The sequence below is a fragment of the Cotesia typhae genome, unplaced genomic scaffold (genome assembly GCF_013202065.1).
Source record: "Cotesia typhae breed Kobodo isofemale line unplaced genomic scaffold, CoteBio_Ctyphae scaffold_13, whole genome shotgun sequence".
In the NCBI taxonomy this organism is placed as follows: Eukaryota; Metazoa; Arthropoda; class Insecta; order Hymenoptera; family Braconidae; genus Cotesia; species Cotesia typhae.
In genome coordinates, this window is record NW_027423774.1 from 15,678,809 (window position 1) to 15,695,610 (window position 16,802).

Sequence of the window (16,802 nt, forward strand, 5' to 3'; positions counted from 1 at the left end):
GGGTCATGTTAAATAATCTTAATCACCTCAAACTTTTCACGAAAACACTCACATCACACCTAACATCACATCAAGTACATTGGAAAGTTGTAGTTAATTTTTTGAGTTTTTTATAATAGTTATTTAATAATGGAATTTATTTTTTTCATACGGTAAATGAACACAAGGGATTATAGACACGTCATCTTGCAAACAATGTGACTATAATTCCAAGCAGGTTGTACCAATGAGTCATTTTCAATAATACATCTACTTAACTAACTTGCTCGTATGTATAACATATTCAATAACTCTGATAACTGGATAAGTGTATACTGTGTGACCGGGTACGCATTTATACATGTTGCATGTACAAACTGAGCAACCGTTTTTCGTTCGTTGTCAACCTCAATGGCCAGATATTAATATAGTTAGTCACTTTAGTAACAATCGCCATTTGCAACTAGAGTGGAAGGGGGAATTTTTTAAAAGAATTTTTATTAATATCAATAAATTTATTATATATTTATGAAGATCATAGTTATTCCATTGATTTTAAAATCACTATCTTTTGATAATGATCGAATGATTCATGTTATCATTAATTAATATAAATTTAAAAGTCATTGAAATTATTACCTAGAAAAAAAACAGTACAAAATCTGGTTTTTAATGAAATATTATATTAATATCTTGAAGTGAGTCAAAATTAAATTTGAAAAAATTTTTTTAATTCATTCAAAACTAATGTTAAATAGAATCAGTTTTAACTCATTTTTAATGAGTTGAACAGAAGAACATAAAAGTATAATAAATAAATTTTATTTATAAATTTTTTTTTAATTTTAAGATCAGTAGAAAGCTGATAAAAGTATACGTGCACGAACAAATTTTTGATTACTTCAATTTTCTTGACTGTAAAAAATCTTTTCTTAATTTTGATCTCTCTTAGTTCAAACAAATATTATTTATTTTGCTTAACACTGAAAAAAAATTTTTTGCTCGGCACTATCTTCTGTATAGCAACTACACAGAAAAAAAAATTTACTTGAATCAAGTAAATAATTTTGAAGAATTTTACTTTCTTGATTTGAGTGGAAAAATTCTTAAACTCAGAAATTTTTCTTGGTTTAAGTAAATTTTACTTGATTCAAGAATTCATCATCTTGATTCAATATAATGAAACTCTTCAAAATTATTTTCTTAGTTCAAGAATTTTCATCTTGATTCAAGTTCAATTTTTTTTTCGTGTTGTGTATCGTTACGGGTACAATCCGTACAGCTCCGAGTAGCAGTCTGCCTAGCGACTGTCACGATCCATTCGTGGGTGCCATTCTCGATAGTATTGCTACCGGTAGTAAACAGTTTTCTTGACCTCGCTCTCCTCTAGATAGCAACGTTTGGATCGTGACAGTAGCAATATCGTTTCGTGCAGAGCAGAAAAATTATTTTCAGGGGATATAAATTCAATCAACCTTATTAAACATTAACTAATAATTCTTTTTAAAATTAAACTGCTACTTTCTTAGGATAAGAAAAAATTCAGTTCTTTAATCTTCCCGATAAAATAACAATTTTATAAAGCAAGAAAAAAAATTATTTTGAGGTAAAAAAATTTTCTTGAATGAATTAAAAAATTTTTTTTTAGCTAAAGAAATAAATTAATAACACAATTTTTCGATCAGATCTAAGTTTTTAACAATTATCTACACTATTTCTAAAGTAATTCATGATCGGACTAGCATCTATAAATATTTTACAACGTAAAGGCTTCAACTTTAATGCGACTTCAGGAAAAAAATCACCTATATCCTCCCAGTGTATTACTAAACAGAGATAACAACTTATGTGTGGGAAAATATGGAGCAAAGTGTATCAAAATTCTTATACTTGTTAATGATATTGATAAATAAAAATACTAATTATCATTATCATTATCATAGCTCAATATTATGTAGAATTATTCATTTCTAGCCATTTACTGTAATGACAACTTAATTATCATTTTCAGAACATTCAATTACTACTCGTTACTTTAAGCGGTCTTTTTTGTAATTGATAAACCCAGTTGTAGAATAAGATTATTTAAAGTGTCTATTGGATAACAAACAAAAAAAAAGATGCTCAGTATCTTTATATGCTCAATTAGTCGGCAGAAATGTTGATTTTTTGTTTAAACTTATATAAAATTCGCCAGACGCCGGCGCTTTGGGTTGAGTGCAGCAGCAAGCACCTTTATATTCGCGCCACACCGTTAAGTTCCTCCGTACGCACGGCTGCTTGTCAAGCACACACATGCCACTTTCCCTTTTTAAAATCGATCCCCGCGACGCCGTGAGCGCCTGACGACGCGACACCAAACAACTATATATAGCTTTCCTTTTTGTGCGCCTGGTTCTATATGATTTTCTTTATTTATTATGTTACACATCATATTTTCTACTTTCCTTCATTTTAATTTTAATTATTCATATGAAATAAATAAAAAAAATTTTTTTGAAGCTCTTGCTAAAAATGAGTTTAATTAAAATATTTTTATTGGTCGTTCAAATTTTTTTTTAATTGTCAAAATGCATTCTAGACACTGCTAAAAAAAATTAACTTGATTAAAATTAAAAAATTGTTTTAAAGAATTTGATCAAGAAAATTTTTTACTGTGAACTTTTTCTGTTTGATTTAAAAAAATCAAATTCTTCAAAATGATCGAATTTTTTTTGTCTTTAATCAAGTTAACTTTTTCCCTCAATGGAAAGATAAATAAAAATTATTTTTGAGTTTAAAAAAATTATTGCATTAAATTCATAAATCAACCCTACATTTTAGTCACTTTTAAACAACTTTGAAAACTTAAAAAAAATTTTTGGGCAATCTCTAGAAAAGTTTTAATCAAGGTAATTTTTAAAGAAGTTCTTGAAATATGATAAACTAGCATATTTTTATTTTATAGAAGATTAAAAAAAAATAGATTTTTTTTTGCGCCACCCTAATATATATGTATGAATGTATAATTGGTCATACATACACAAAGTTAAAAAAGTAGAGACAAAATCAGTAATATCAATGTGCTTTTTTTTGTATCCTTCAAAACCCTCTGATTGGCACTCTATATTACCATCGAAAAAGTAAAGGTTCATGAAACAAAAACCCTCTTACCATATAGGCACCCACTATCAGCTCACTTTGTACTTTCCTTTTCAACGCCACCCGTAGATACTAAAAAAGTTTTTTATTCAACATCGCTGTTGTTTCAATAAATTTTTAATAATTTTACTTTATTAAAAAATTTTAATTATTTGTAATTGTATAAAAAGTTAATTATCAACAGAAATAAAAAACTTTTTATTAGTTTTTAATGAAATATGTCGTAAAAGTGTTTCGATTTGGAATAGTTTAATGGAATAAATTGAACAAGTTATCATTTGTTAGATTATACACTTGATTTGTTATCACATCCTCTATTGTTGGATACGACAGTCTGCTTTACGATAATGACTTAGAATGTATTAATGACTTTATTTCAAACAATAACTATTATAAATAATATAATTATTAACCGTAATCTACGAGAGATAATTTAAACCATGGTTGAATCACTGAAATAGAATTTTTTTTATCAAAAAATAAAAAAAAATGCAGCTTATAACTGTGACACTACTGCTGAGCTGAACTCAAGCAAGTTTTAAAAAATCGATTTGTACAAAAGTGAAAGTATGCACCAATACAGTACCCTTATCTAGTACAGCCTGGAAATAGCTTCTACTACCCTCTTTTTTATTCTTTTTACTTATTTCCATCCAACTCCCTTGAATTCATTCACGTCACAGTAAGAAAGTAATTAATTAATACTAATTCAGGCGTCTTACAAAGGAACATGTTATCAACACTGTAATCGATAAAAGATAACTTGAACATTGAAAAATTTATAAATATTATGATATTAAATTTTTTATTTATAATTATATTTTAAATAAAAAAAATTATTATTTAAAAAATTTTTTTTTAAGTATGACGATTGATTCGTGAGAATTTTTGTGAAAAATATTGAATTATGACTCACCGATTAATTAGTATAATAATAATAATTATTATAATTAATAATAATATATTTTTCTTTCTTTTATTAGTAGTGGCTCTGGGGCTAAAATTCTAATCAGCAATCTGCCAGCTCACGCTAGATTTGAAGACGTCGAGCTCCTGTTCTCGACATACGGACAGGTGCAAAACGTCGAAAAAGTACCATCTCGTGATCCAAATACACAAACTTTACTTCTTAGCTATGAGACTCAAGAGTTAGCACAGCAGTAAGTTTATCAATTTATTTATTATACTATATTTTTTTTGAAAATATTCAATTTTTTAATTGAAAATTATTTTGAATTTTAGGGCTGTGAACGAGTTGAATGGCTATGAGTACGACGGAAATCCAATAAAAGTGGAAATGTCGAGTGCGGAAAGCCGACGAAGAGCACGTAACCAGCGTGGTGGCGTAGCCTTTTCAGGTCTACCGGGCTCTGGTCGCCAGACAGACTTTCCACTTCGTATTTTGGTACAATCTGATATGGTTGGTGCTATAATCGGACGTCAAGGTTCTACCATACGTCAAATTACACAAATGACACGTGCTAGAGTTGACGTTCATCGCAAAGACAATGTTGGTTCTTTGGAAAAAGCAATTACTATTTATGGGAATCCTGAAAATTGTACAAATGCTTGTAAAAAAATATTGGAAGTCATGCAACAGGAAGCTAATAACACCAACAAAGGGTACGTTATTTATTAAATTTTATTTTTAAAATACTCAAATCAACCGATATCTGATCATTTTTTTATTTTGCTTAAAAAATAATTAAGTATTAAAAAAAATTTAGATTCATAATTTTTTTAAATTCCTTCAATTTTTTCATCATATTTTATTTGTTAAAAAAATCGTAAATATTGTCAAACGCCTGGTAATTTTCAGTATCATTTATTTTATTTTATTAATTGATCTTTAAAAAATACTAATAATAAAATAATTTATTATGCAGAGAAATCACACTTAAAATCCTTGCACACAATAATTTGATTGGTCGTATTATTGGCAAAGGGGGTAATACAATAAAAAGAATAATGATGGATACTGATACAAAGATCACTGTCAGTAGCATAAATGACATCAACAGTTTTAATTTGGAACGTATTATCACGGTCAAGGGCACTATCGACAACATGAGCAAAGCTGAGTCGATGATCTCCAGCAAACTTCGTCAAAGCTATGAAAATGATCTTCAAGCTATGGCTGTAACTATTATTTTAATTTATTCTATTAGTTTAATTATAATAAAGTAAAATCATGAAAACTAAGTCTTTATATCTTTAAATTCAACAGCCCCAGAGCATGATGTTCCCCGGTCTTCATCCGATGGCGATGATGTCCACAGCTGGTATGGGTTATAGTTCACGCGGACCAGGGCTTTATGGTTCTGGACCAGCGCCGTATCCTTATCAAGGAAGTTTACCCCCTCAACAAGGAGTACCAGCAAGTGATGCTCAAGAAACAACGTTTTTGTATATTCCCAACAATAGTGTGGGTGCAATTATTGGTACAAAAGGCTCACACATCAGGAATATAATCAGATTCTCTGGAGCAAGTGTTAAAATTGCTCCTTTAGAACAAGAAAAACCTGCTGATCAACAAACCGAACGAAAAGTTACTATTGTCGGTTCACCAGAGTCTCAGTGGAAAGTTAGTATTTTTTTATTTACAAACGCATTTTTCTTCTCTATCATTACTTCGATTCATCGCGTTTTTCATTAAAGTGACTTTGCAAGAGATTGCAACGATTCAATTTAGTTGATGATTTGGTTGTTAGATGTCAGTGGTTTTGATCAAGTTTCACCTTAAAGGTAGTCTTAAGTTTTCTCAGGTGTAGGCTCTTGATTACCGTGTGGTCAAGGTAAGAGATCGGGATCCGTGAATAGTCGGGTTCAATTCTTATCTACGTCAAAAAAAAAAAAAAAATCCTGCCGGTTTGGGGTAATGGCGGTACTTAACCATTACCTTGATTCGTGCAGGGAAATAAAAAGAAGAGTCTCCGTGATTAGTTGGTATTAATAATTACAATCTAATTCCCTTAATCTCTTCGACAAATTATTTTTACATATTTATATAATTTAAATGGGTATATTACTTTAAATAAAATATAAATAATTTTTATAAAATTTCAGGCTCAGTATTTGATCTTCGAAAAAATGCGTGAAGAAGGTTTTGTGGCGGGAACTGAGGACGTGAGATTAACAATTGAAATTTTGGTACCAAGTGCTCAAGTTGGTCGCATTATTGGCAAAGGCGGTCAAAATGTAAGAGAACTTCAACGAGTTACTGGAAGTGTTATTAAGCTTTCAGAACAACAAGCAGTACCAGCAGCGGCTGATGAAGAAACTACTGTTCACATTATTGGGCCATTCTTCTCAGTTCAGGTAAAAATAATTAAAAGTTAACTTTACTGATAATTATTATTATTATTTTTTATTAAATGATTAAAATTTATTTTTAGTCGGCCCAGCGAAGGATCAGAGCAATGGTCCTCCAATCAGGTGCCCCAGGAAGCGGACCAACTGGAACTGGAATACGCGCTGGTCGTGGAAGCAGCCAAGAAAGTGGTGCCCGTAGTCGGCGAGATGGAAGCGCGACATCTCAACAAGGAAGCTTGGCATCTCAGCAACAGCAACAGCCTACGCAACAACAGCAGTCTCAACAACAATCGCAGACATCCTCGCCAGAAAGTTCTTCACCATCAAATCAACAACAACAGCCACAACAAAATCAGTAACGTTGATAAAGTTCCACTAGATGGCCAACCAACGTCATATTTAATTTCACTTCAATCGGCCTCGTTGGTTTTATGATTTTCGTAAACTCACATAAACAATTAATCGAAAACAATGATGAAATGCCAATTTTACGATAATTAATTAGTTATCATGCCATGAGTTTGATTAATTTTCGAATTCTTATTAAAAATTAATCGTGTTTTTATCAAACTCACGTGCTAAATGTTTTTTTTTCCTTTTTATTATTAGTTTTTTTTTTTATTTTTATTGATCCAAGATGATCATAATGTGTAAATGTTTTACATAATATGGCTCTGGTAGTCATTATTCGTAGATAAAATTATCGTAACTTTGGAATTGTATCAATGCAATTATTCTGTTACTGAGTTTAATCGTGTCAATATTATTGTATAATTGATACAATAAAAGACAAAAAACAAAAAAAAGAAAATGATATCCACGTCGCCGATTAAATGTGAATATGGTGGAAGACACACACAACCTTATTACCTCATTCATTACGATTAAAGATTTAATAAGATAGAACAGAGTGAAATGAGAAATGATAAACCAACTAATCTAAAGTCTACCTAATATTAAAGTTATAATAATAATATACAAAGAAGTTAATTAACGATTACACAATTATGTTATACCTGTTACTACTAATATTTGCTACCGCTATTATTATTAATTATTATTATTATTATATTATTAATATTATTATTACTATTATTATTATCATGATTATTATTATTATTATTACCAGTACCATTTTTTTCTGGTAGTCCAGATAAAATGGCTTGTTTTACAGTTGTTTATTTCTTTTTATACATAAAAATTAAATACTGCAGTTTTATAATCATCCAAATTCAATTGAAGTTTGCGCAAACTAGATAGTTATAATAAGCAAAGCAGATAGAATTACACAGTTAAGTTATACAATTTAAAAAAAAAAAAAAAAAAAAAAAAAAAAAAAGACAACATTTAAATATTGAAAACGAGCTGAGGAGCTTTTAGGCAACGCCCAATTTGCACCGTAATACCAAAGAAACTTTTATGATTTTTTTTGTATTATTAGTGAAGTAAAAATACGTGTTGCTAGTATGTTACACGTAGTGGGCTCAAATATTTAAATAATCGCCTCAAGTTCCATAATAAGAGCCGCTCGGCTACTCTATCAATTTATCTATTGAATAAATTGTTGTTCTATGTGGCTGTTAAATTTGATAGAGAAACATCAGTAATACTTAACGGTCTCAGTTTATAAAAGTTTAAGTACAGCAAGTGATCAATCGATTAATAATAATTAATAATAAAATGATAAAAATAAAAAAAAAATACTATAAATAATTGCAAAGAGACACAAAACTTTTTCAGGGATTTTTACTTTACCATGAGTGTAGTATTGTGTGAGTGTGCGTATGTTGACTGATTGATGAATATTAATTAATAAGTTATTGATTAATACGTAAATTTTTGATGAAAAAAAAAATAAAGGGGAATAAGGATGAAAAAGTAGGGCATGAGGGTGTAGTACATCTATGAATTATAATTAAAAAAAGAAAAAAAAATAAATCAAAGAGAAAAGTAAAAACCGTCGTGGACTATAGGGTCCTCACTGTCTTATTATTTTTGCAGTATTTCTAATATCGAAACAAATACATAATTGCTTCAATGTTATAGATATAGCAATCTAAACAATTAACCTAAGAAGGAAAATTACAATCTAATTCTACATGATTGTAATAATATTAATTAAACGCCTGAGATTTTATCTCAGAATTGTGGTTTAAAAAAAAAATACAAAAAAAAACATAAGCAAATAAAACCTTAAAAATTACTTACTATCGGACTGACAATTCGACATCGTCGTGTTTGAAAGTATTTCCAAAATAAGTTCAATCATTTTTTTGGAAAATAATTTAAAAAGATCAATAATACTATTTTTGTAGTATTATTATATTTATATTATAAATTATTCGGCACTTTCATTCATGCGATAATTTCTTTACTTATCTACAGATAAATATATAATTAAAGCCCGTTAAAATAAGATGACAATGTTTATGTATTTCTCGTTATCTAATTCGAGAAAAAATCTCGCGATATGATAGCAATTATTAATAATTATTTATTGTCATATTTGTCAATAAAAATTTTTTAATTGCTGTCTCATTATAAATTCTCTATATTTAATAGGCATTGTAGTACAAAAAAAAATGATGGGTTTAAAAATTAAAGTAAGAAGCTGTGTTTGCGTATCATCGATCAAATTTGGAAAGTATGTAGGTTTTATTAAATTTATCAAATTCAGGGATTATTATAAAAAACCAAAAAATAACGAAAATCTTTTAATTCTAAATTAAATAGTTGGAATTAATTATTTTCAGTTGAAGATTTTTTTTAATAATCCTTAGAATAATGATAAGTAGGTTTGAGCGGATGATAGAGAACGAAGTTAAAGAAAATTTTTTATTTTATTTTATTATTATTATTTTTTTTTGTTCCAAATAAAGGTCGTAGGTGAGAGCGTAAATTTAAGGGAATAGGAGAAAATTAATTGAGAAAGTTAAAGAAGAAAAAATGAATAAAAATAAATAAAATAAGAGTATAAGTTTATTTTTGATACATTGTTGGAGGAGATCTTAGTACTTTCCTTTATCAATTTTTTTTTTTGTTAAATGTTTTAATAACTTAGAAAATTTTAACGATATTAAGAAATTAAAAAGTTGATAATAATTAAAGAAGAAAAAATAAAATTTTTAATATAATTAATAAAATAAACTTAAAAAAAAAAAGTCGAATTAAAATGTTAAAACAAGACAAGGTAATTTCGTGAGTGAGTTGATCAAAGATGAGATAAATAAAAGTAAAAGAGATAATTAATGTTAAATGTATGATATATTTAATATATTTTAAAATACGGTGGTGGTCAGATCGCAGGGAGATCGTATCACCATATAATACATACGTTAAATTTTAGCGTATTAAAGTTTTAATTCACAGTTTTATGTGATAATAAAAAACAGTCTTACCATTTTTAAAATAAACACGGCCTCCCTCTTCAACCACTTCTAGGTTATTTATCATGCATAAATATTAATACAAAATTGATAGTAATCGTAATTTGAAACTCAAAAAAAGAAGGTGCCAATAATTAATAGGACGTAAAAAAAAAAAAAAATAAAGAGTACAAATAATTAATCAAATTATCGTGAAAATTCAAAGGCACTTTTCACTCTAATTATCAGTTATAAATGAAAATCTTGAATCATCATAATAATCAAATTTACTTCCAATAAATGTTAGCAATTTTAAACAATTAGAAAAATTAAAATGATATCACTCTTTTACATTTTTTATCACACAATATCAAAACTAAGATTTAATAACACTCACGTTTCAACAAGCTCCGGTCTTGTTTCTTTTAATATTTAATTATTAAAAAAAAAAAAAAAAAAAAAAAAAAACGAAAAACTTTCTTCATATATCTGAATAGCTTCTGAATAATAATTAATAGACGTTTGTAATTGTAATTATTGTGTTGAATGAATTTAAACAAATCTTAATTTAAATATGCAAATAATTTTTTCGACTTCGTTGCTCGCTCATAATTCTGAAGCTCTACAATAGTGACGGAAAATAATAGTTATGAAGACATATGGACCAAATAGCAATTTATTGTCACGCAAATTGTAAAAAAAAAATTTTTAATTTATTGTATAATTATTAAAAATCAAAAATAATTGACAAAAAATAATAATGAATAATGAAAAAACTTTAAGTATAAACATCAAAATAAGTTTGAAAAAAAAAATTATTTTGGCTGTTAACATATTCACACTAACATTAACTCATGTTATTCAAAACTCCAGCTAAAAATAACGTTAGGAGTAGTGAAAAAAAAAATAAAAAAAAAAAAGAAACAAAAAAGTTGTTAATTAAAAAGTAATGATTAAATAGAGAAATTTGAAAATACAAAAAAAAAATACACACGCAACTTATTGAGTAATGTTGCGTGTGTGAAACTCGCTCGTCTGCTCGGGGAGTAAAAAATGTACAAATCAAACAAAGTAAAAGGAAAAAAAAAAAAAAACAGAGAAATTATTAATATAATAACTTAAAGATTTTAAAGTTATAAATTATTAAGTGTGGTAGAGTGTCAGAAAAAAAAATGAGTAAGGGAGAAAAAGATATGATAATTGATAAGAATACCACGGATAAATGTACAAAATCGAATAATCGCTAAATCTTAAATGTTAGTATCTAAAGTATTTAATCGCGCAGAGATTGTAATTGTGTGTTACTCAAAGGAGATATTAACGGACATATATTCTGAAAAGCGTGCTTTACACTTAATCAATCCGTTTAATGCTCATTCCATTTCTTCAGAAAGAAAAAAAAATACGAACAAACAGATCTGTTGATTTTACAACGACAGTAACAACCAGCATCGTTGTTTATTTGTTTCTTTTTTATTGTTAAAAAATAACAAATATATGAGCTCATAATTGACAAGCACAAAGCTACAAGGACAAACTGAATAGACAAATAATGCGTAACAGCTACGCAAATCACAATAAAAACTTAGAAAACGACAACTCACGAGTTTTACAAAAACAAAAAAAAACACTGCACATCGATGTAATAATTAGTCGAGTTGACAATTTTCCCGCGTATAACTCTACATTATTTCAACTTCGTATATTATCTTAACATGCATTTAATCACTTAAAAATAAACCTATAAATAAGCGTTAATGAAGAAAAATCAACCACCTTCCAATATTAAATGATTAAAAATAAAAAGCATTCGCTACATATGCATATATGTATACAAAAAAAATATGGAAGTATGTACGTAAGAAATTGATCACCTAGAATATTTTACGTAACATTTTCACCATTTATACCTGTTTTATAATGGTATAATGATAATATTAATGATCCAACCGTAATAGCTATTAATTTATTAATTATATTAAATAGTGATAGTGATAATAGGCATTAAAAACAAATTTTAATAGTAATTATTATTATATATAAATAAAAAAAAAAAAAAAAAACAAAAAAAAAAAAAAAAAAAAAAGCAAAAAAATAATATTTTCGCGTTTATGACCAATTATTAAATTTACATCATTATTATTGTTGTTTATAAAAGGCAAAATGAAATAATAAAAATAACACATACAGTTTTAGACTGCAAGACGATTAAGAAGACAGTTATCTTGACTAAGAGAATATTTTGGGCTTTAGTATCATCAATAGGTTGTAAAGAAGAAATAATAAAACTAAAAACAATAATATCAAAAATAACTTGACAAACGAGAGAAATGATATACGGTGAAGAAAACGTGGGCCTTATTGTAAACAGGTGGGCATTGTTATGTAAATGGTTTCAAGTGATAAATACTACTAAGATAATAGATATATCAGTTATTGCGTATATATCAAATAAGGTGAACTTAGTAAGTAATTGAATAATGAAATAGAAGAAACTTGCATAAATATTAATTAAGTAATATTTTACTGGAATTGTAATATATTCTTATTACTATTATTTTAATAATATTATTATTATTATTATTAATATTAATATTATTTTATTGTTGCCAATGATGGGCATTATGAGAAAAGCGTGCGGGTATAATAATAATAACAATTTATTTACACAAAGATATATTCTTCATAAAATACAAACTCTAACTCAATCTATAAATTAAAAAAAAATATTTATATACATATATAGTTAATGTAACATACAATTCATAATTTATATAACTTATGCACATAAAGCTATAAAATTATATAAATGACGTCACGCGTGCGCTTTCTTCAATTCTCTCTGAAATAAGATAGATTATTCTGATTAGATGATTGAACACAAACTTAATACTAAAACCCAAAATACTTTAGCTATTGATGATTCAAGTCAGATAAAAAATAAGAGCTTATTCAATAACAAGTTGTGTGGTTATGATATTTATAATTAAATGCAAGTCTCGTTTAATTTTATAAACCCGACTATTTAACTTTTGCCGTAAAAAAAATATTTAAACTTAATAATTATATACTGTAACGCGTCCACTACCTCGTCAATTCTATTTTATACATTACATTTATTTTATTTCAAACAATTTTAATTGTGGACCATTATTTAATTAATAATTATATAACTCATAATTGTTGTTGCAAGTTTTTTCGTATTAAAAAAGAAAAAAACTCCAAACACAAGTTTGTTACTTTAATTAAATGAATTACATGTTTTCGTACATACTGAAGAAAACTTTGTTCCACAAACTATTCAATATCGTGTTTATAATTATAATAGATTTCAATTTGTTGATCATTCTTATTTATTGCGTTTTAATACTTATTAACTGTATATGAACACTCGTGTTCTGTTTATTAATTGTTCTCATTATTACTTATACTTTGTTTTCTTTTTCTTCACTATTATATTATCAATTCTGCTTAAAAATAAGTCGATTAAATGTTGATTCCGTGATTATAATTTTTCAATGTTATGCAGAGAAAATAAAGCCATTTATCGTTTTAATAGTAATTAATCAAAATTAAATTAATTGCCATTATTAAATATTAATTTTTCACTTGTTAAATAAAAAAAAAAAGTATAAAACTTTAGTACTTTATAGAAGATTGATGAAAAAGGACACAATGAAGTTAATTAAGTATTTATTAACTATTTTACATATATAACGTATGAGGTCTTTTATGAATAAAGCTAAAACAAAATACGTGGGAAATTGAAAATTTGTATAGGAAGCTCGACTTTTCATTATACGGTACGAAACAATAACAATGATTTATTTGAAACCAGGCATATAAACCATTATTATTATTATTATAATTATTATTAAATTATGAAATTCATTTTTACTTGAAATTACAATGCAATGCGGGCAAAATCTTATACAGCGTTCCGGTAGCTGTTTCGTGAATAATAATGATGTTTATCGTAAACCGAAAGTTGCATGCATATACAAACTGAAGAAAAAAGATAATTAAAGGTACAATTAAAGGTTCATTATTGATACGTATTAATACTTGTAGTTTTCTTTTTTTTATTAAAGAAGTTAGGCATTGTCGATGGAGATTACCTCCTCGCTTGCATTCACTTCACAATTACTATGGTTTTTTTGAATTAATATTTTATAGGGGATCACCCCGACTTCGGAAAAAATGTAACTTACGTGAATATATCAATTACATTAATTATTTTTGATTTGAAATAAATTGAATAAAAAAGAAATATTTTACCGGAGTCAAGCGGTCCAAAAATTACGATATGTTCAACAATTAACTCTAATTAATGCTACTGTATTATATTTAAAACACTACCCTAATCGTTACATCTATCGATTATTACCACAATATTATTTTTTTGTAATTTCTAATTGAGTAACAAAAAAAAAATTGAAAAAAAAAAATTAAAAACGAAAAAAAAAAACAAAAAAATGTTTATTAAAAAAAAATTATTTAATTATTAATTTAATTAGGGGCAGTACAAAGCGTGATGATTTACAGGGAGAAATTAAAATATATACGTAAATTAAGAAAACGATTATTTGTGGTAAGAAAGGGTATTACGGAGTGTTTTTTATTATTTTTTTTTTTTTTTTATGTAAAACAAATTGTATATTGCACAAAAATTTTTTTTCGTTAATTTATATTAATTATTATATAATATTTTCATTACTCAAGTTATTAATGAATTGACGTATTAAAATTTTCTTTAAAAATTCTATTAATAAAAATGAAAAAACTTACGGCATTTTTAGAAAATTACACTTAAGTCTAAAGATTATATACGCATGGCTAATCATTAAGTACAAAAAAAAAAAAAAAAAAAAAAACAGAAATTAAATTTTAAAAAACATAGCCAGTAAGAATACTTACAGTAGCAGATAGCTTCCCTCCAGATGTCAAAATTATGAAATCTCTTTTTTTTTTAACTTTATTGATATTTATTAATAGAAATATATTAAAAAAGAAATGAAATTTTGTAACTAAATAAATGTTTAAAAAATTAGTTATTATAAAAAAAAAAAAATTTTTAATTAAAGTCAAATTTAAAAGAAAAATGAAAAAATTCTAGGTTTTTCTTCTGGAGTGACAGCGTCTGCTACTCGCAGTCATGGAAAAAAATGGTTTTCATAGAATACGCGAACGTGAGGAATTGCCCTTTACCTTATGAAATAAAAAACAAATTAAAAGAGTGAATTTAATAAATTTTTATGTATGTGTGTGTGTGCAACGAAAAAAAAAAAAAATCTACAGAGTTAAGCACTTGTAACTAACTATATGAAAGTCAGTTGTACATTTTGAAGAATAATCATCAATTTTCTATGTAATTTCAATACAAGTTGTCAAAAAAATTAATCAAGTTTAAACTTATGCTTATATTTAAATGAATCGATTATTTATACTGTAAAAATGTAATAATTAATTAACGATAGCAGCCTACAATATTTCTTCCTTGCGTTGATAATTGTGTTATCTTTAATAATCAATACGTCGCAATGATATTAAACTCAAGAGTGCAATAGTTTTTTCAATAGTAACAGATTAAAATAAAAAAAAAAAAAAACGCATTTTATACCTTAATTTTATAAAGTTAATAAATTTATAAGGTCTGAAATGCGCTTACAATAAACTACCTCGCAAATTTCATAACTACAACTTATAATAACGTTATACCATACGTCATTAATTACACACATATACATAGTACACTTATGTACACAAAGAAGAAAATATATTCTGATTTTCGTATACAATGTTTTATTCTCTTATTATTTATTTATTTTTTTTTTTTATATTGCCAATACTAACAATTATTTTTTTTTATAGATTTTTAACACACAACGATAAACATAGTAATTGTCATTACAATGCAATAGAGTCCATAATCTCCTTGTATACATACATAATATTTTTGCATTTATATAATATATAAACTTTCATTAAACATTACAAATTATCAATAATATTTACAGCAATAGTACTTTATACATAATTTACTGTTATAAATATAAAAAAAAATGCTGCCGGTTTTATACGTTTAACATATGTTTTTTTTTAAGTATTTTTATACTACAATTTAATAAATAATCATTGTAATAAAAATAAATGAATTGTTTTAAATGACTGGAAAAAAATTAACGATCAAAGACAACAATTAATTTTTTATTTAGCATGAAATTGTATTAGCTGAAAAAATAAATTCACTGGTCATGTCTTATGAAGATAGACTGATAAAAAATGTAATAATAATTATACTATGAAGTATATTGTTATTTTCGCTTTGTTGCCAAACTTATTTCATCTCCGGTGATTTTTTTATCGCATTGTCATTATATATCAATAAACTAATAGATACATTTGCAATATAGTTGATCTAGATTTTAAATATTGTCACTGCCAGATGATAAAAAAAAACCGTCCCAATATTCATTTATTGATTATTGTCATATAATTTATTTATTTGAAAAAAAAAAAAAAAAAAAAAAAAAAAAAAATGAAAATTACTTGTAGGAGATGAATTGATTAATGTTTTAGGTAACAAAGCAAGCAAATAGAGAGTAACATGTTGTATTTTGTTACGAATCGTTTGCCGCGATAATTGCGCGCATTATAAAGTTTTTTTTTTTAAACAATAAAAACAGACTGCGATTTCTAATGGCATTAAAAATATTTGTATTTAATTAATATATATGTATATATATTTAATATATGATATATATATGTATATATTTATTTACATATGAAAATATTAATATAGTTGATAAATAATTCATAACATTTTTTTTGCAATGTCGTGCGCAAAACGTTGTGACAATTTGTTATTACGCCGATTATAAATCTGTTAATTTTTTGCTCTTGAGCATATAACGTTGAATAGAATAAGTAAATAATAATTGTCGAGTTGCCGTTGTGTTTTTAATTGATTCGATTTAAAAAATAAAAATAAAAAAAAAGAATAAA

General features: G+C 26.2%; 1 protein-coding gene across 6 annotated transcripts in view; it reads left to right on the top strand.

Moving 5' to 3' along the window:
* Imp (IGF-II mRNA-binding protein) overlaps window positions 1-15,197 on the top strand; it is a 130,558-nt gene extending 115,361 nt beyond the window's left edge. For 3 of the 6 annotated variants that reach the window (XM_074254873.1, XM_074254875.1, XM_074254877.1), the window contains 6 exons: window positions 4,104-4,280; window positions 4,363-4,743; window positions 5,007-5,259; window positions 5,348-5,704; window positions 6,187-6,438; window positions 6,516-15,197. In XM_074254873.1, the coding sequence (XP_074110974.1) occupies window positions 4,104-4,280; window positions 4,363-4,743; window positions 5,007-5,259; window positions 5,348-5,704; window positions 6,187-6,438; window positions 6,516-6,791 (1,696 nt within the window). In that variant the 3' untranslated portion in view covers window positions 6,792-15,197. The remainder of the gene's footprint in view (window positions 1-4,103; window positions 4,281-4,362; window positions 4,744-5,006; window positions 5,260-5,347; window positions 5,705-6,186; window positions 6,439-6,515) is intronic. The other 3 variants (XM_074254874.1, XM_074254876.1, XM_074254878.1) reach the window with 1 other exon arrangement.
* The last annotated feature ends 1,605 nt before the right edge of the window (window positions 15,198-16,802 follow it).